The sequence below is a fragment of the Melanotaenia boesemani genome, chromosome 13 (genome assembly GCF_017639745.1).
Source record: "Melanotaenia boesemani isolate fMelBoe1 chromosome 13, fMelBoe1.pri, whole genome shotgun sequence".
In the NCBI taxonomy this organism is placed as follows: domain Eukaryota; kingdom Metazoa; phylum Chordata; class Actinopteri; order Atheriniformes; family Melanotaeniidae; genus Melanotaenia; species Melanotaenia boesemani.
The window spans coordinates 18,240,595-18,261,180 of NC_055694.1; the positions used below are offsets into that span (position 1 = coordinate 18,240,595).

The 20,586-nt window shown below is 39.2% G+C and overlaps 2 protein-coding genes across 7 annotated transcripts in view; one reads left to right on the forward strand and one right to left on the reverse strand.

Moving 5' to 3' along the window:
• noc2l (NOC2-like nucleolar associated transcriptional repressor) overlaps positions 1 to 2,178 on the reverse strand; it is an 18,564-nt gene extending 16,386 nt beyond the window's left edge. Inside the window, exons 1-4 of the mRNA XM_042003197.1 lie at positions 1,804 to 2,178; positions 1,329 to 1,448; positions 1,044 to 1,227; positions 725 to 968 (exon numbers count right to left, since the gene is read on the reverse strand). Coding sequence (XP_041859131.1) covers positions 725 to 968; positions 1,044 to 1,227; positions 1,329 to 1,448; positions 1,804 to 1,823 — 568 coding nt within the window. The 5' untranslated portion in view covers positions 1,824 to 2,178. The remainder of the gene's footprint in view (positions 1 to 724; positions 969 to 1,043; positions 1,228 to 1,328; positions 1,449 to 1,803) is intronic.
• On the forward strand, positions 1,880 to 16,063 carry klhl17 (kelch-like family member 17). Of its 6 annotated transcripts, none has more exons than XM_042003203.1 (13): positions 1,907 to 1,921; positions 2,784 to 3,079; positions 4,886 to 5,150; positions 5,849 to 5,970; positions 6,087 to 6,308; positions 9,343 to 9,459; positions 9,585 to 9,816; positions 9,948 to 10,092; positions 10,394 to 10,561; positions 10,723 to 10,811; positions 10,964 to 11,037; positions 11,184 to 11,365; positions 13,323 to 16,063. In XM_042003203.1, the coding sequence occupies exons 3-13, from the start codon at positions 4,937 to 4,939 to the stop codon at positions 13,549 to 13,551; spliced, it is 1,794 nt and encodes a 597-aa protein (XP_041859137.1). In that variant the 5' UTR covers positions 1,907 to 1,921; positions 2,784 to 3,079; positions 4,886 to 4,936; the 3' UTR covers positions 13,552 to 16,063. The 6 variants fall into 6 exon arrangements, with proteins under 6 accessions (XP_041859132.1, XP_041859134.1, XP_041859137.1 ...); XM_042003202.1 differs by lacking the exon at positions 1,907 to 1,921 and adding an exon at positions 2,202 to 2,315; XM_042003198.1 differs by lacking the exon at positions 2,784 to 3,079 and having other exon boundaries at positions 1,880 to 1,921.
• Positions 16,064 to 20,586: the final 4,523 nt, after the last annotated feature.

The window sequence follows — 20,586 nt, forward strand, 5'->3', positions numbered from 1 at the left end:
AAGTGTCAAAATCAGTAGTTCCTGATACTGCTTTTGTGAAGTTTTGGGGTGCAAATAAGAAAAATGGAGAATCATAGTTTCAAAGGATAAATCAACCTTGTAATGCAGTACAATTAAGAGGCAAATTATACACAGGATATATGAAGACAGAAAACAAAAGTAAACATTGGTGTGACATGTCATGGAAAGGGATAATAATAATAATAATAATAATAATAATAATAATAATAATAATAATAATAATAATAATAATGGATTAGATTTATATAGGGCTTTTCAAGGCACCCAAAGTGCTTTACATTGTGTATCCATTATTCATCCACTCCTCACTCATACCTGGTGATGGTAAGCTACGTGTGTAGCCACAGCTGCCCTGGGGCAAGCTGACGGAAACGTGGCTGCCAATCCGCGCCTATGGCCTCTCCGACCATCACCGAACAATTATCCACATTCATTCACCAGTGATGCCAACAATGGTGAATGACTGTATTGTACTTTTATATTTTGAAATGACTGTTACTGTCATTGAAACATTGCCCTAATATCGCATGGAAGACATCAGCCATGCATTGAACTGACTGAATGAATGAATGAAGTGAAATACAGATGTGACAGGACAATGCAAATATAGTTGCATCAACTTTAAATTTGTTTTCCTCTTACCATTCTTCACATAAGTAATAAAGTGCAATTCATCCATGAATAAATTTAAATTGTTAACTACCTGAACTATCAGCCACTGTGTACCGACTCTGTCCGCCTCCTTCACCCTTTGTTGTGGCAACAGCAGCCTTAAAGGCCTGAATAACTTCTCTGAAGAGTCGCGGAGTGGGCGCCGTCTTCATAGCAGCTTTCCAGCCCTCAATCATTTTGTCTGTGACTTTGATCGTCTCCACTGCCTTTTTGGCCTTCTTTGAACCTTTCGGCCAATCTTCATCATCATCATTGTCGTCACCTGAGCTGGCCTCCTACATGTAAAATATGTCAGCGTGAGAATCTTTAGTATGCAAGACTCTTGAAAAAAACAACAGCAACTGACTTACCTCCAGTGCTGATGGTAGTTTATGGTATTTTTTCTCATCTTCATCATCAGAACTGTCTGTGTCATCAAAATTTAGCAATGTCTGGTCGTTTTCTTGCAGAAATTTGTAGAACTCTGGATCTTTATTCTTTAACCTGCAGAGCTGCTCCTTGTGTTGAGATGCTTTACCTCTTTTCTGTTCGCCTCTATGAAACCATAATTCACAACGTTACAAAGTACCGCCCTTAAAAGATTATATCTTAAAGAGATATAATGGACTAAAATGATGACATAGCCAAACACTCACATCTTAGGGTTCACATTTTTCTTTTTCTTCTGTTTGGGAGTCTCTTCCTCAGAATCATCTTCACCTGGAGAGTCAAAGCCTGACAGTAGGAACTCGTCCAAACTGAGGTCCTCTAATTTCCTACAGGAAATACAGAAAATGAAAATATGTTATAATCCGGTACACACGTGTTCAGTGCGTTTACAGCTTATAGCGTTAGTACAAACGTCTGAATGTTTGGATGTCCTCTAGACGCTTGGCTGGAAATATCTTCGTAAACAGGTTTTGCCAAAGAGAAAACAAACTTTAAACTCTATTTGTTAGCGTTAACGCTGTATGCTATCGCTATGATTGGCTAAATACAATGACGCCGCGTTATAAACGTTCTTGCCAATCTCACAAGTTTCCCAACTGGCTGAATTACACTTAAATACAACTTGAATTAAAAGCTAAAACTGATTATTTAATACACATTACGAATAAAAATCTAACATACCTTTTCTGTTTCGCTGCCATGCTGGATCCACAACGTGACGCCAAACCCCAATACCCACAATCCACCGGTGCAAATAGAAAGAGTTGGTTTTATGGTTCCTGGGTTTTGGTTTGACGAGGTACTTACTCGTGATTAAGATAACCATAAAAACACAAAATATTTTCAAAACAGCACCGCGAGACGCGCTAATTTCGATTTTAATAATAAGTAAAAAAATATTCAAATGTATGATAGTACATTAAAAAAAATTGTTATGTGTTGACGGCAACCGTGAAATTTTTAGTCTGAGATGCGCTTACAAGAACAAGCAGTGTTTTGATGCCGCACGTGAGGTTTAAACTGAATGATCAGCTGCGTTCACGAGATCGAAGAAGCTAGGGACACGGACATAAATAGCGAGGTTTTATAAATTGCTTATTGTTTTTTTTAAGCCAGCCACAAACCTGGGCAAGCATACAAACCGAAAGAAGCCACAGTTGCCATATCAACACCGACGGCGGCTGCGGGTGATGGTCTGCTGCTTTTAATTTTCTTGTCAACTTCAGTATTAGCTTAGCCGACTAGCACCCACGGTGCCAAATTTTTACTTAAACAACCAAAAACTGCATTTTAACGTTTTAACTGATATTATAATAATAATTAAGGAACCATTTAGACGTATTCACCGCTTTAATTGGGGAAAATCTATATATTATTTTATGTGATATTCATGAGTTGGTGGCTGAGTGTTTGATTTAATCTCCCGATCTCCGGGTACGCGTTTAGTTTTGTCTAATCACATCGCTTGGACACCAGGCACCGCCTTTTGCGAGAGTTCAGAAATGTATATATCGAACGCACTTCCGCACTCTGACCAAACAAAAGGTGGCTTTTAAGGGCGTTTGTGTGATATAAAATTTTAAACATCATTGTAACAGGTTTGAAAATTGCTCATGCAAAAACATGTCCTGTTTGCTGACATGCTTTTCTATATTCCTAAGGCACTCGTTTTGAACGGAATGGATAGTGCAGCCATTTCCACCTACAGCAGTTAAAGCTCCACCTTAACAAACCGATGTCAGCTTTCATGCGGGTCTTTTTTTTGTTTTTGCATTGACGTCAGTGCATACGGCACAAAACAGAGGCTTTCTTCATATTTCCTATGCTGTAGTCAGAATGTGGACATACAGTCAGACAATGTACCAGTTTTAGGCAAATTTGGCTGCGACAGCTGTTGATTTATTTCCCATCACTTCGAGGAGGTCTCCGTCCAAGGATAACTGCAGCACAACCAGCGGTAAAGAAATTACACATTCATTTTCTATTGCTGCTGCTGCTACTGCAGCAGCTGATAGCTGCTGTTATTTAAAATAACACACACACACACAAAAACGGTAGAGCGGGGGTTGGTGTTTCCTCTAATCACTCAAGGAGTATGTTGTATGGTTTTAAAAAAATATCCTGCTCAAAAACGCGTTTTAAAGAATATTATTCACAAACTGTCAATCAGCAGCAGCCACCAAGCCTGTGAGAGGATGCAAGCCAAGGTTCTGAGCCCTGGACAGGAAAGAGGAGACAAGTGCTTTACTATGTTAGTTTTAATTGTGGTAGTTGTGTCAGCCTTATGTATATGCATGTTTCAATTAGCAGCATTGTGCCATGTTATTCCTGTGGGAATGACTGGAGACTGTTCCCTGATAGAAGAACACGGCTGTTGTGGCTTTTTTAGATCCATTGTGTTTTGGAAAATGGGACCCAGAGCTAGTCGCCAGGCAGCTGTGATGATATTTTAGATGGTGGTCAGTGGGACAGTGGAAAGTACATACTTGAGAAAGCCAGAGAATAGATGACAGATATTGTCACAATGCCTTTATATTCAGATAATTGGGTATTTGATTAATATCTTATTTATAAGGCTCTTATGTTCATGATTTTTTTCAGCAATGTGTTGCACATTTTGGACTTAAAACCTGTCAATATTTTCTCTTGCTGAGGTTGTGGGGGCTGGATATTTGTTCAGATTTCTTTCAGCGTTTGTCATTTTCACGCTTTTTTAAATTAGGAAAAAATATAAATATTTTTTTTCCCCAATACCCAACAGATTTACTCACTCATAGTGTGTCAGGTGGTATGAGAGGTTGTGTGTGTGCTTGTTCAGAATATGTGCCTGTAACTGTGTGTGCATTGTATTGTTTAGTGTATTAAAGATTTCCCGAGTTTTGTTTTTGCCTAAACAGGCTTTGCAAAGAGGGGTTCTGTCATTGTTTTCCCCCCTCCACCATTAATGGGTAGTACTCATAGTTAATACAATTTTATTTATTTATTTATTTTTTGATGAAGGCTTTATTGTTGACAACAACACAGACTTTTACTGCACGTAGTGGAGGGTTAGTCTAGGGAAATGCACCTCATTCAGTGCTTTCTTCACGTATCTTAAATATTTATTACAGAACTAAGAATGCAATGCAGATTTCATACAATTATGGCAAATGTTATTAGTCAAGAAACTGCAATTTCAAAAACAAGTAAAATCTAATGAATAACTGACTTAGATTGGTTTAGACCCAGGTGAAGAAATGGTGCCTTATGACTCTTTGTAACTGTCAAAGCAAGATGTAATCAGACTTGACACCCAGTGTCATAATCAGGCCAGTCAAGCTACTGCGCTTTGCAGTTGTATTTAGATTCCTGTCAAGATCTTGTGTGATTGCTGACAAGATGGTTTTTATAAGTGTAACTAGAAGCACTCAGAGCCACTGAAAATTTTTTTTTTTGTCAATGATTGTGGGCATTACCTTTTAGTTAGAAGCTCTAATGGTCAAATTGTCTTGATCTTTAGAAAATCCTGCATCCCCATCACCCCCAAAATCTTATCAATTCTTGATTATTCCATATATACCTTTTTGAGTTATGCTGCTAACAGTCAGACAGACAACCTAACGCTGTCTAGTGCATGACCTCCTCCTTAGCGGCGGTAACAATAGTTGCAGTGATGGCTTATTCTTGTCTCCTTGTAGATAAAGTTCTTAATACTTAACACCTGACAAAAGAAGATTTTAATGGGCCAAAGACATTGGCACTGACATTTTCCTTAATCTTTTAGGTGCCCAGAGTGCGGCGCAGGCAGGAACCAACGGCCACAACATCAGGGATCATGATGGAGGGGGGTATGCAGCTGATCAACCGTGATGGCCACAGCATTTCGCACAACTCGAAGCGACACTACCATGATTCCTTCGTGTCCATGAACAGGATGCGACAGCGTGGCCTGCTATGTGACATTGTGCTTCATGTCTCCAACAAAGAAATCAAGGCCCACAAAGTGGTTCTTGCATCCTGCAGCCCCTACTTCCATGCTATGTTTACCAGTAAGTTGTTTGATATAATGCCATACGTGCTGTCTGTTCTGGCCTTCTTTAATGTCTTATCCCTTATCAGTTATAAAAAGCAGCACATGGTTTATACAGCCTAAGCACTGATATCATACCGCACAATGTTTTGGTTTGTTGTTGGGGTTTTATGACTCAAGAACTTGTGTGTACAGTTAATGATTTTAGCATCACACTTCCTTCCTATTGTTCCTGTCTGGTGTGCAGGTGGTCAGACGAGCTGTGTCAGTCTCTGATTTCCTCTCAAATCAAGACCTTTTGTGATCATACATTGCATCTCCACACTGCTAGTAACTCAGTTACTAGCTTTCCATTTGTTTCACCCAGTCACTAATTTACCCAGAACAGTTTTAACAGAAAAGCTCTGCAGATGTGTTTGTCTAACTAACAGGAGATGAAATATTTGATGGTGCAGAACCTTCTGGCAAACGTCTGCTGAAACCAAGATGGAGAGAGAGTTAAGATTCAGGAATTTAAAAAACCTCCCTCATTTAGAACAACCCATGAAATAGATGGCGGCAAATGAGCTGTCTTGACATTTAGCAGCAGCGCTGTATACATTAGCAGATGCCGTGTGTCAGCATGATTGAACAGGGAGGTGATCTTATCAGCTAACGTTGTAGTTGTTGCAATTTTCTGGAAAAATGCAACTGCTCTCCGTCTGTGTGATCATACAGATGAAATGTCTGAAAGTCGGCAGACCCATGTGACCCTTCATGACATCGACCCTCAGGCTTTGGAGCAGTTGGTCCAGTATGCCTACACTGCAGAGATTGTTGTAGGTGAAGGCAACGTGCAGGTAGAGTAAAAGCTTTCAGATTTATATACTTGAATTCTGATCCATATTTACAGTGACGTACCCCCCCTCCCCAATCCATCTCTGTTAATTTCTGCCTGTAACTGCACTCTTCCTAGACATTGCTCCCAGCAGCGAGCCTGCTGCAGCTCAACGGGGTGAGGGATGCCTGCTGCAAGTTCCTCCTCAGCCAGCTGGACCCCTCCAACTGCCTGGGCATCCGAGGCTTTGCTGACACACACTCCTGCAGTGACCTGCTCAAATCAGCACACAAATATGTGCTGCAGCACTTTGTAGAGGTTTCCAAGACAGAGGAGTTCATGCTCCTGCCATTGAAACAGGTAAGGGGGGTGGGGGGTGCTCTTTCTGTCTCCCCAGGGTGGGACATAAACACCAGCTGTTTGGAGCTGTTAAATGTAAAACAAAATATGAATTTGTAGTGATCACTAATAAGATCACTGCTTCCAGAATAATTTTTACCACCATGTGTAGGTAAGGAAAGTTGTCATGGACATGCTTTTGTGTTTTTAACATTCATTAGAAAGCCTCTAATTGACCTGCCTGTCATCAGTCTCTGTCTCTTATGGTTTTATCATTTTACTGTGTAGCTGTGGACCAATTAATCTTCCCTGTCAATTCAGCCAAACTATCACTTATTCATCTGTTGGGCTCAGCGGTGACAGCCCTGCAGTTCCAATCGTGGAAGTAGTAATTAGTCAAAGCTGGTGACATTTTCACAGTTGTTCAACTGTTTATAAACCAAGCAACACTGTTTAGTCCTCTGATATTTTGACTGAGGTTTCTGTTTTTGCTCTTTTATGTTAGTTTTTATCAATTTCAGTCAAATTTTTAGGAGAGATTTTACTTAGTTTTGTTTATCCATAGTTGTAGTAGTTTATTCTTACAGGGTCGTGGGGGGCTGGAAATGATACTTGGAACTTAGACAGTGCTTGATGCTAGTTTGACTCTTGAATTGGCAAGTTAAATTTCCAGTAAAACTCAATGGACCACTTAGTCAAACTGTTATCTGATGCCCCTTTTGTAGTGGACAAAAAAAACCTAACTCTCTTATACTTTTTTTTTTTTTTCAGATTTAGTAGAAACATTTACAATCAGTCCTGCTTAAGTGTGTATGATATGGTATTTACTGGCTCTGATCAGTGGTGAGGTAAAGCTAGCACCTGATGGGCATCCTGATTGTGCTGTACTTTGGCTGCAAGTTTGAGGAAATCTTGAAGTGAAGCTATAAAACACAGGATTACTCCCTGAAACATGCCACATGGAGGCTGGGAGACTAACAGGAGCAATGCTTTGGATCAATTTGACCAGTCTATATAGCAACAGGCAGCTGGCGCTCGTAGTTACACTCTGTATATCTGGCTCCCGCAATCCAGTCAAAAACAAAAAATAGAAAGTCATGGTTATCAGAAAGTGTGGTCTATCAGAGTTTGTAGAATAATCAAATGCCACCCCTTTCTGTCAGAGTGATGAGTTTTTCTTAAGTAATAGTTTTGTACAAGCCTAGTGCAGTCCTCTGAACATAAACATGCTTATTAAGGCAACAGGAAGCAGATATCGCCTTGTTTAGGAGTTGTACCTGCATTTAAAAAAAAACAAAAAAAACAACAAAAAAAGCATTAAACGCTGTAATTGTGATGGATCAGGGATTTGGGTGTAAATCTTTTTAGTGAATAGAGTAGTTGAACAAAGAATGATTTTTCTTTTAGTTTTTTTTTAGTTTTCCATTTTTGTATGCTTTTACAGAAACCATCATTGTTTCTTTTAAATGTAATGCAGTGCAAAAAATGGGCCTCAAAGCCAAAACCAGGCGATCCAACATTTATTAAATCTGTTGACCTGAATTATGCTGACCATAAAACTACAGATCAGAACAAAATCTTTGCAAATTCAAGTTTTAAAACAGCCGAATAATACTAACTTCTGCAGTCCTCATCCTGAAGGCTTCTGAATCTTCAGAAAGCACAATCCAAATGTTGACTAGTTAAAGTTCCTGCAGCGTAATCATACCAAACAGAAACAGCCAGGGGTTAAAGAAATTATGAAGGCACAGACTGTGTTCAATAAATGACTGGTGCAAATTGATAAAACTGTGTCTGTTAAAACAAACACTTCAGGTGATGGAGAATTAAAACGAAACAAATAGCTGTTGGCGTCCCTCTCCAATTATCTTCTTAGCTCCATGGGAGTGTAACACTAAGCTTCACTCTGCTTCTGGCCCTTAAAGCCCTCAGACTGAATCTGCAGTGGGTGTGAGAGCACAGTCCATTAAAACAGTGAAAGTTAAGCTTATTAAGGCAGATTAAAAATAGACCATTTTCTTTGATTCTATTCTTCTTCTTCTTATTTTGGCTTTCTGCCCTTTTCTGTCTGCAGATGTTCTATACCTGGCATAAATCTGCACCAGAGCTGGATTTATGTACTGGCTGCTCCAAAAGACTGAGCTAACAGAGCTGTGAAATATACTCCATATTTCATTCCATCTTCTGTGAGGGAAGGGGAAAAGCGTGACACGAATGTAACTAGTCAGCTTGGTTGATGTTTCACTTAGGCAGCATCCCACATGGGACATTTTGAAGCATGATGGATGCTTCCTGATTACTCTTTGTGCTGACATATTAAACATCTCAGTGTGGCCACACTGCTTGTTATTTATAATTTTCTCCTTCCTTCTGCCATCACACAGTACAAGAACAGTTATCCCCCTAATAAACAGAACCAGTTTTTTCAGAATTACTCATACACATGCACACTTTGGTGCAGTATGTGCATGCAGAAAGAGGACTAAGTTCAGCGTGAGGCAAGAGCAGTATCTATTTGTGTGACTGTGGATTAACAGAGGCTGTGTTCCTTGGAGGCTTCTAAGTGTTGTCCTGATCTGTCCAAGCAAGATGGCAGCAACAGCAGCTGTCTGCTCTGTTCCCTTCCAGCCACACCAGCTTAGTTTATCTGGGAACAGTGCCAGCCAGCCACTCAGATTGCAGCATACATTGTGGCACACAGATATGCATTAACGAGTAGTGGTAGCTTAAAATAAAAGTCATCGCAATTACACAAAAATAGCATAATTTTTTTTAAGATAGGAAAATTGAGCAAAGACGAAGAAGAAGCAACTGCTAAGCCAAGATTGGATGCAAAATACAAGCATGAAGTAATGCTGTCTCTGGCCAATGTGTTTTGACATGTTTGGTTGCAAAGATTTCACTGTAACATTTGTATTTATAATTATCAAGAACAATTTCTTTTAAAATACATTTTAATTTTTGAAGTTTAATTAAATTGTGCAACATTGCATTTTAGATAATTCTTCTTTTAAGTTGCTGTATAACCCATTCCTGTTCTGTTCTGTTCATCCAGGTCCTGGATTTGATCTCCAGCGACAATCTAAATGTTCCATCTGAAGAGGAGGTGTACCGGGCCGTCCTGAGCTGGGTGAAGCATGATATAGATGGACGCAGGCAACATGTACCCTGGGTAAGTCTTTCTTGTTTCACTTAACACATTTTTTTTGGCTGTGTAAAAACACCTTAAATACTATTTTTCTCTCTTTACTCTTAAACACAATTCACCACATGCCCCCCCCCTCCTGTCTCCTGCAGCTGATGAAGTGTGTACGCCTGCCACTGTTGAGGCGAGACTTTCTGATGAGCAATGTTGACACAGAGCTGCTGGTTCGTCACCACTCTGAGTGCAAGGATCTGCTGATAGAGGCTCTAAAGTACCACTTGATGCCTGAGCAGAGGGGAGTCCTGAGCAACAGTCGGACGCGCCCACGACGCTGTGAGGGCGCGAGCCCTGTGCTCTTCGCCGTTGGTCAGTGTGCTCCTGAAGGTACCCATTAGGGTACACTTATACCACATATCCATCCATCATCTTTATTCTCACTTCTTTGATGGAATGTCAAAAAAACAGTTCTAAGTGGAGCGTTATGTTAGCATGGTGTTTGTTTGTTTGTTTTCCAGGTGGTGGCAGCCTGTTTGCCATCCACGGAGACTGTGAGGCATATGACACCAGGACAGATCGCTGGCACATGGTGGCATCCATGTCCACAAGGCGGGCACGGGTGGGTGTGGCAGCCATTGGAAACAGACTCTATGCTGTCGGAGGGTGAGTTATGATAAGTGTAGTTATGATAAGTGTAGAGTTACCTAAAGACGTTAATATTATAGTCCTCTGGGAAGTTTTTAACCTCCATTGCACTGGATTCCCCACGTTGTGGGTGTTAAATCCTTTTGCTGGTCACAGTTAAGGTAACACCGTCACCATCTTTTAAAGGCTTTGGTTATACACAATGAGTTTTTAACAAGACTGCTAGCCAAGCAATATATACAGCATGTAATTAGAGAGGATTCGAGTCAACGTACTGCAACTTCACATTCAACCCTTTTCTATTCATATTTCTGTTAAGGTATGATGGGACCTCAGACCTTGCAACTGTGGAGTCTTATGATCCTATCACCAACTCCTGGCAACCGGAGGTTTCCATGGGAACAAGACGGAGTTGTTTGGGTGTAGCTGTCCTTCATGGCTTGTTATATGCTGCTGGAGGTTATGATGGTGCTTCCTGTCTCAACAGGTAAACACAGACTGACATTTTGATGATAAATACTAAGAGTCTTTGGACTTAAAATCTAAATTAAATACATTTTCTTTAAATGTTTTTTTTCCCCATAGGACAGGCTTGTCTGCTGTAAACTTAAAGAGTTGCAGAATCATAAGTCTTTTTCTCTCTTACAGTGCAGAGCGTTATGACCCGCTCACCAGTACATGGACCTCAATTGCTGCCATGAGCACCCGAAGGCGATATGTTCGGGTAGCAACTCTAGGTAGGAATTTCTCTAGGAAAATATTATGAGTTGCTGATCTACTGTTTGTTTATGTTTTACATATTAATACCAGAAATCAAGAGGGAGTTACCACCTTGGTATGCGAATGTTGATATTTACTTTCTGTATATTTTCTCCCTTTCCCCCTGCAGATGGCAGCTTGTATGCAGTGGGAGGTTATGACAGCTCCTCACATCTGGCAACAGTGGAGAAATATGACCCTCAGGTAAACTGCTGTTTAATTTATCATGAGAATCACTCATTTGTTGCCATTCTTGAGCCCACCTAATTTTTTAGGCAGAAACATACACTACAGCTGACGCTACAGCATAAACATGTCACCAGTGCTGACTCTCTTGATTTGATGAACAGAGTAACACATGGACGGCCATTGCCAACATGCTGAGTAGGCGCAGCAGTGCCGGTGTGGCCGTGCTGGATGGGATGCTGTACGTCGCAGGAGGCAATGATGGCACCAGCTGCCTGAACTCAGTGGAACGGTTTAACCCTAAAGCCAACACCTGGGAAGGAGTCTCTCCCATGAACATACGCAGGTCAGCCGGCACCCAGAACTTGTATCTGAACAAACATGGCTAGCAACCTCAGGTCCAGTGAGCAGAAAATAAGCAAAGTCAAGCCTACCTCCTGTGAACAATGTAGACAACATACCAGAGCAAGTTGTGTTGTGGTTGGCTGCCATAAACATAGTTGTTCCACAGACAAAAAGAGATCTTTCTTTGCTCCACTGAAAAGGCATAAAAGCCCAGAAATATGGTAAACTGGCTAGTGGTTATTAAGCGTGTTAATGTTGATGACTTTGGAGTCCTTTTAAAAAATTCAACAATTTGTTCAAATCATTTTGTGGCTGAGTTAAACATTTATTATGACACTACTGCTTAATGTATTGTTGTTTTTGTATAGATGCCAAAATACCATGAATTAGCTGGCTACAGTGACAAAAACAAACATTTGGTGGTGGTTTTTGTGAAATTCTCAGTGTTTATCAGCAGCTCTTTTACAGTGTGATGGCAGATATACATAAGGCCAGTTTTTCAGTCCTACTGCCACTAGCGTCGCCTCTTATCTTTGTCTAACCTTGACACTGAGGGTATCAATGACATTATGGATAATTTTCTTTAAAAAACCTCTGGAGAAAACTTGAAACTATGAAAACAATTTGCACACTTTAACACGGATGCTGGTATGATGTGGGGGTTGTTTTAACCAGCAAGCTGTTCATTGCCACATGACCACTGAGTTGTGATGTGGGTTTATGGAAAAAGTGATGACTAATGACCTGTGTTAAATTCAGGAAATTTGATTAAATGAGACACACCTTAGCCAGATGACTCATCAGGATGACCCAGTTATTCACCTCTATTAACTGAGCTTCAACTCATTAGAAAATGACATGCTGAAAAGGCTTTAAACTTCTTTTTGTGCATCTTAACAAACATGACGCATTGCAGCCAAATGTATCTGGACATGTAGATTCAGACATTTTAATTAAATATTTCTTCATGGAATTCAGCAAATATCTCCTTATGATCTCAGGTTGCCTTGTTTCTTGCCGTTCTCTCTTGGGTCACTAATTTTGTGAAAACTAACTTCGGCTTGTTTATCACTATAGTGTGAGAAAGTCACATCTGTGCAATATAGCGATGACATGTTTCTCTCTTGGTCATATAGCCTGATTACTATTTTTGTGTGTGTGTGTGAGAGAGAGAGAGAGTGCGAGACATGTTTGACGGTTGCTTTTAATAAAATGAGTCTTATATGTAGTACTATTTTTCAGCAAGTATAAGATAAAATCACCTCCTTTTGAAATGAAAAAATAAAACCAGTAAGGCTGTCTGTATGGGGTGTGTTCAAAACGAAGCATTGCTGCAGTTATTTTGCTCCACACCAAAACCTTTCTCTTCAAGTAAAAGGGTTTCAGTCTTCTTCTTAAACCTTTTTAAAGCATCAACATCAAATGGCATGTTTTCCAGAAAAGTCGATTAAAGGTATTGTAACAGGTGTGCATGCAAACATTTAATGGTATTGTTACAGAATCTGCAGCAGAGACAGAGATTTAGATACATAGCAGCCTGTAGCAGTCTTTGTGATCACATCAGTAGATTCACTTCTTCCCTTGGGTTCCCACACTCAGAGGCACACTCTTGGTTATGAGTCAGTCAGTATCATGTAGGAACAAGAAAACTTGTGCAGCTCCATGAATAACACGTGGCTTTGACTGCTTTTGCTTATCCAATGTTTGAGAGGCTCAGTGTGAACAGTTTATTACATCACACTGTACTGATCCCAGATGAAAATGTTGTGAGAAGCACATTTGGCCAGAAAGGTTGATAATTTATCATACTCTGGAGCTTTTAAAAAAATGAACCATAATAACCTATTTTTGTGTTTTCCTTCCATTTAAACTATATTGCACATGTGCTTGAACAGACAAAAAGAGAAAATAAAACTCCAATACTGTGAATTTGAAGAATCTTGTTTTTTACATTGTAGGAGCACCCATGATCTGGTGGCTATGGATGGCTGGTTATACGCAGTGGGAGGTAATGATGGCAGCTCCAGTCTCAACTCCATTGAGAAGTACAACCCACGCAGCAACAAATGGGTGGCAGCCTCCTGCATGTTCACACGGCGCAGCAGCGTGGGCGTGGCAGTGCTGGAGCTTCTGAACTTCCCTCCACCTTCCTCACCCACTCTCTCGGTTTCTTCCACCAGCCTTTGACACGGGGTCACCGTTTGGCTGACCTCAGCCTCTGCTGCTGCTACAGCCCAGACCGGCTCTGGGAAACGACGCAACTGCTCAGTATAGGACGTGGAGTAGGAGCAAGAACGGTTGGGATTGAACAGGTAAATGTATGGAGGGGAGGGAAATGGACAGACTGAATGAGGACCCCCATCTTGATACAGTGCACTCCAGAATTAGTGGTAGATTGGCCAGTTATAATCCATAATATAGAATAGTATGAACCTCAGTAAAAACAATATATAACCTTTTTTTTCTAAGTCTCCGCATACCCACTCCACAAGTAAATTTTCTCATAATTATTAAAGCAAAAAGGAAGAAGATTATTGAAGAATCCACAGGGCTTTAAAAGTCACTGCATTTGTGCCACAGGTAATATTTTAGAAAGCATCATTATTGTAAACATGTTAAATGGTGCAATGAAATTGAGGTTTTGAGGACAAACACCCTCAGTTTTAGCTAAACAAGAAATTAGTTATACCAATCATCCTTTAAGTAATAACTTTGATTTGATCTCTGAATTTTACTGTTAATTCTAAACTGCACAGTATCTGGTTTGGATGTCCAAGAGTCCACTGTAAAGCTCCACCATACATATACCAGCTCCCACTTTCCTCAAGATACATTTCATGATAAAAGATGTGTGAATTTCTTTTGCACACCACAAAGTGTGTGACACACTTACTGTGAAACAGAGAAAGTGTGTCAAACATGTAGTTCTGTCATATGTGTTGTAGGTGTTTTTGGTTAGATATTGTCCTCTGCAAGGCTTTTCTTTGATATTTAAGAGTTTTTGCAATATTGATTTAAAAGAGAGAGAGAGAGAGACTGAGAGACTGAATGATTTTAGTTTTGGAATGTAGCTTTTTGGTGATTGTACCATGCATGTTTTCGTATCAGCACAGACTCCCCAGAAGAAATGTTGTTGTGCTGCTGTGCCACACTAGGTGGCAGTATCAACCCTTCTCACACCACAAGAAACCATGGAGGTATGTAACGGACACCAACAACACAAGATTCTGATGCTAGGTCCTGAGAACTGTAAATGAGTTTGGATCCTTTTATATATGAAACAGAGAAATATATTGAACTATACATATTTATGAAAGCTAATATATTCTGTTTCAAAGATGCTTAAAAAGGAAATAGATCTAAGACATGCCTATTTAAGAGTGTTTTTAATATATTTATTTAGATGTGTGGTGTGCATATCATCAGTGGCAATGACAAAGAGAATGTGTTAGCACAGGGGTCCAACTCCAGTTCTTTAGGGCCACTTTCTTGCAGGTTTTAGATGTTTCCCTGCTGCAGCTCGCCTGATTCCAATTATATGGTTCTCTGACAGCTTGATATCATATTCTGCACAAGCCTGTTAATGACTCATCAATTTGAGTAAGGTGTGTAGCAGCAGGAAAGCCTCCTTAACCCGTAGAGCAATGACCTAAGAGGTATGGAGTTGGTGGTTCTTGTCTTAGCATGAAAGAAGTACCTGTTGAGTTTATATTTGGAGTTTAAGCGGACTGCTAGCTGCATTATGATATGCAGCATTTCATTTGGATTTCTTACATGTTTCTTCACTGCCACAAGCATGAACTCACATGACACTGTTACTTATGTCTGTATTAGAAGAAAAAATCACTTGCAGAACTGTTGGACAGTCTGTAAAAAGACTCCATATGGTCTTAAATCTTACTTCTAATTTATTTTAAATAATACTTTGAGATAAAAATCTCAGCATGACAGCTTCAAATTTAATTTAAATCAAAAACTAGTTTACGCTCAATATATATATAAGCAATTGACATTTGGGGCCGTCAGTATCCCTCTTGTTTTATTACCTCATTGTTAAAATGGATATAATTCTATTGTACGAAGCTGAATAAGTAAGAACTGCTTAACCAACCTCAGTTTTACAGATTACAGAGTCTGTGGTGGGTAACTTCACCAATGAACATGCTTTGTCTAAAATACATGTATGACTATGAATCATCCAGGTTCATGTATGAGTCAGCATCTGGGTTCAGTGCAGTTATTGTGGTGAAGTGATGCCGTTCCAAACTTCTAGGAAGTTGCCTTTTCTCCTTATTTTAAAGGATTTTGTTGACCCGGTTCTGTTTTTTCTGAAACTACCTTATTTTTCATTGATGTGCATGTGACAGAATTGGAGCAGTGATGGCCTTATAGAGATGCTATTTATCTGTCAAGTTGAAGTGAGTTGGACAGAATTTGAAGACAAAGGTGCACAAAACCACATAAAACTTTGGCCTCCATTCTGTGCATTGAATTGTACATAAAAGATTGCTCAGCTTATCTTAATTCCATCTGTGCAATTTAAATGTGACTGTAGCTTTCTTTAGTTTGTGGTTATTGTAGTAATATTTATTTATGTTTGTTATTTATGACATACTTTAAGATATTGAATTTTGCACTATTGCGAAGAGGAGCAATACCATACACTTAAAAGAAGAAATAAAGATGTTTTCAGATGTGATGACTTGTCTTGTCATTGTTTAAATAAACTGGTTGGAGCTCTGGGAAATAACACATTATCTGCATATAAGAAGCAGCAAGTTTTGTCCCTGCATCTGTAAATAAAAACTATAAATGCAACTGGATACGAGAAGCAGCTTAATTTATGATGAAAATGCAAACACTAAAGGTTGTTGCTAGTCTTGCTGTACACAGTTCCTTGGTAACTTCCAAACATACTCTTCTTTCACAGTGATCTAAGCAGACAGCTGAACACTCTCACTTTACTCTTCTTGACCTCAGTCACATGGCATTCACACCTGTGGCTACCCCTGCACACCCTCGGCCAGATGAAATCCTGTTCTCCCAAAAGGTGCAAATGCAGGCCAAATAAGCACAATCCAGAATGCAAAACCTCAACACTTTTTAGTGGGGGTGGGGTAACATGGAAAAATTAAACATGTGCCTGTATGTTATGGCTTTGCATATTTGTGAGATTATATAACAGAAAATTCTTGATACTTAAATGTAGTGATTGGTGCCACCCTAAATGTCTGTAAGATAAATTTAAAGCCTCAGGTGTTTCTGTATTCATTTTCTGGCCATCTGCCAGTTATCCGAGCATAGCAAAAAGACAGGAAAGTTAGTCTCACCAACAAAAGTAACACCACCTTAACAACCAGCACAACTGAATCTGATAAACTATGTCCTAATGGTTGTACAAATAAAATAAATTACATTTTGTTTAGTGTTCTGGATCATGCTTATGAACAGCTTATATGAGGCAGTGTGTTCATTTTTAGATCAACCCATTCAGCTTTTATAATAGGGTAAAAACAGTTTACTTGTATGTGTATAATATACTTGTAAATGTTCATAGACTCTTCCCAATGAATGGCATTTGAAAGTAGGTTGGAATGTCACTGATACATGTGCAAGTACCCCTGCTGGAGTCTAATCAGTGGGTTTGCATCTCTGACTGCTGGGACTGCGAGTTACCTCATCTGCTATGAGTATGCTAATGAGTTTACAGCCTGTCTAGACGAAAGAGTTCTGTCTCTGTAGAAGTTGCTGAGGTTTGTCTGGGAGGCAGTTGGTGCTCCCAGCATTCCAACCACTGTAAAATCTCTTATTGGAGTCACCCTCAGCACTGCCCTTATCACACCATGGCGATGCTGTCACTTTCTCTTTAAAGACAGAAGAGTCAACTGTCCCGTGGCACCTACTGTGACAGACCCCAACATCTTCTGACTTGCTGGTTGGGAAAAGTTCAGTAGGCTTATCATGAAAAATGTGCTTTCCTCAACACCTACAATCAAACCTTTTACAACTCATGCCAATATATTTAGAATGTTTAAGGTCTTTATAATCTCAGGAGAGAGTTGTGTCTGTTTACTAGTTTCTGGAAATTTGATTAATAAAAATTTTTACATGTACATATAGGATGTGCAAGTTTATATGGCATTAGGGACTATTTTTTTGGGGGGAGATAAAATTGCCTGTGCTTTCCAAAGAAGGCATCATTGGGCCTCAGGATGCGGTATCATCCTGAGATGTCCTCAGGATGGTATTACCTTTTCAACTAACAAAGAAGTATAATTTAAGAGTATGAAATACCAAAACACTCTACACTTTATTGTATTCTATAAATTACCTATCTGTGCTGTGTTGCTTGATAAAGCTTCAATTCTTCTCTCAATTTGTACAAAACTAACTCAAAATTTTTATCATGTTTATCAGGTAATCTAATAAAGCGACAGGCTCTCTGTTCAACTTTCACAAATTTCATTATATGGTTTCTTATGCAATATATTTTAAATGCAAATATCCTGAAAAATAGTGTCTTGAGATGATATATAAATGTGTATACAAAATAAAATTCAACCAGTAACCTTCAGAATTCGAGTCCACCTGTTTGTAATTCATTCTTAGTATAAATACAGCGGTTCTGTGAAGGTTTCAGTGGTTTGCTAGAGAACATCAGTGAACAAACAGCATCATGAAAACCATGGCAGACAGCAGACCAGGTCAGGGGTAACCTGTCGGGCTTTGAACATCTCACAGAGCCATATTCAATTCATCATCTGAAAATGGAATGATTATGGCACAACAAACCTAACAAGACCATCCAGCTAAATGGACAGGCCAAAAACGAAAAGCACTAATCAGCTTTGTTTCCTCTGAGCGGTTCGGTTTGGGCCAGTACGGTTTGGAAGATTCATAATGATCCGACCAATTAGGTGATTAGAATTAGGTTAGACTCTTCTATTGCAAGTGGGACCACTACTGGGCATGTGGGGTTTAGACCAAATGCCTAGTGTAGTGTCATACTAGTGTGACAACAACAATAGTGACGCTACAAACAACAATGGAGGCAATTTAGCAGCTTTTTTTTTGTTCTGCTTGGCTTTTGGTTCTTTGTACAAATGATACATGCGACATTGTACGACCTGGCCTTACTGTTGTTGACAGGTATCCTTTTCCTAATATCTTTCCAATATCCAACTGAACCATGAAATGAACGGCAGCGTTGTGTTTGTTTCATGTAGGGGACAGCAAATGTGGAATAAAGTGCTCTGGTCAAGTGAGACCAAAGTTTTTTCTGAAATCCAAAACACTGTGTGGTGAAAAACTAACCATGCACATCACACTGAACACACCATTGCCACATTGAAACATGGTGGCGGCAGCATCATGGTGTGGGGATACTTTTCTTTAGCAGGGACAGTGTAGGTGGTCAGAGTTTAAGGGGAGATGGAAGGAGCTAAATACAGGGCAATCCTGGAAGTAACCTTGTTAGAGGAAAAGACTTGAGACTTGGGCAGAGATTTAATTTCCAGCAGGACAACAACCCTAAACTTATAGCTAAAGTTACTATAGGCTGACTTAGATCAAAGCATTGCCATTTTAGAATGACCCAGTCAAAATCCAGACCTGAATACCCTTGAGAATCTGTGACAAGACTTGAAAATTGCTATTCACATTCTCCATCCATCTTACTAAGCATGAACTACTTTGTGTTGGTCTGACACATGAAATCACAATAAAGTTTGCAGTTGTAATGTGACAAAATGTGAATAAGTTAATTGGTATTAACACTTTTTCAAGGCACTGTATATTTACAAAATGTTGGCTCAGTGGCTGTAACAGAGATAGATTGTGGATATAATAAGGCACATACTGTAGCGTGTTTTCTACTTCCCTATAACTTGTCCTTGTCATTTCCTTATAAATGATCACCAGATATATTATTTGGAAATTCCTCTGACATTGCTTTCTGTTTTCTAGATAAGTATACTCAAGTGGTGACAGGTCAGACTGCATAAACTTTAAGTTCACATAAGAATGTATGTCTCTGTGAACATGTTTCCACAAATTTTAAAAATGTCTCATTTCATTTGTTTGCATAGGATGTGTCAGAAACAGGTCTACAGAGGGTAGAATTAAATCTCATTTTGAATTATGTTGCCTTCAAAGGAAGGCCAGGCTCTAATTAAGGTTTCTTTATGGTCATCATGTGTGAGAATGTTGGCACTTTAGCTTCTCTGTTGGACACCTGATGTTTGGGGTCTTATATCCAGACTTCGTTTTTATTGGGCTAAGGTGTGATTTTAGCACCGCTGCTGCCACCTCCCAAGTCTGGATAAACACAGGTGAGTGATTTCTCACGGAGACTTTAGCTCACCACATGTGACAATGGACACATTCCAAGTAATGAAATAGTTGTTATTTATCGATACTTTCATAGGTAAGGAAAATACTTATTTGGAACTAACTATCATGACGAGTCGGGTAGAAAAAGAAAACATTTACAGTAAATGAAACTGGATTTTCTCCAGGTGGGATTATATTTTATATAACGCTGCCAAAGACGTGAGTCACTATTATCTTTTTTTCCACTACGCGTCATCAAGTCACCTTCCTGATTTTCCAGAATGTAGCAAAAGATACTTTTAACATATATAATTAGTCATGAAGCAAACCATTATCACAGGCGCACGAAGTGATCACTGATTAAATTCCACTGAACACAACAAACTCCTTGATTACTTAATATTATATCTATATCTATCTATACCTATATCTATATCTATATCTATATCTATATATATATATATATATATATATATATATATATATACGTATATATATATATGCATTTTAAATTTCAATCCAAAAACTGTTGCCAAAACACAAAATTTATCCAAAACTCAGTTAATACAGGATATTGTAATGGTGAATGTTATTATTTGCTTGCTAATGTGTTTTACTATGATAATGTAGCTTAGTAAATTCTACATAATTCATTTAGTTGGAAATGGCTTTTCTAGAGATTTTATTTTCCCATTTTCACCCCTCTAAATTATTTTATTTAACAGTACCCAACATCTAATTTTCAGGGGGTTGTATTCCTTTCATGTTTTTGTTGCTTCGGGATAATGTGATATTCTATCTGATAATTAACTTGGCTTTATATGAGTAATGTTGAGCTGTTAAATGGTTGAGGGTCCTGTTTTTAGACCATATTGGTTCAGTGGGACATGA

Coding starts and splice junctions, on each gene's coding strand:
- klhl17 (XM_042003198.1), top strand. CDS start 1,895: ATGGTTCCTGGGTTTTGGTTTGACGAG. Junction 6,309..9,342: donor TGCTCCTGCCATTGAAACAG/GTAAGGGGGGTG, acceptor CTGTTCATCCAG/GTCCTGGATTTGATCTCCAG. Junction 11,366..13,322: donor TCTCCCATGAACATACGCAG/GTCAGCCGGCAC, acceptor TTTACATTGTAG/GAGCACCCATGATCTGGTGG.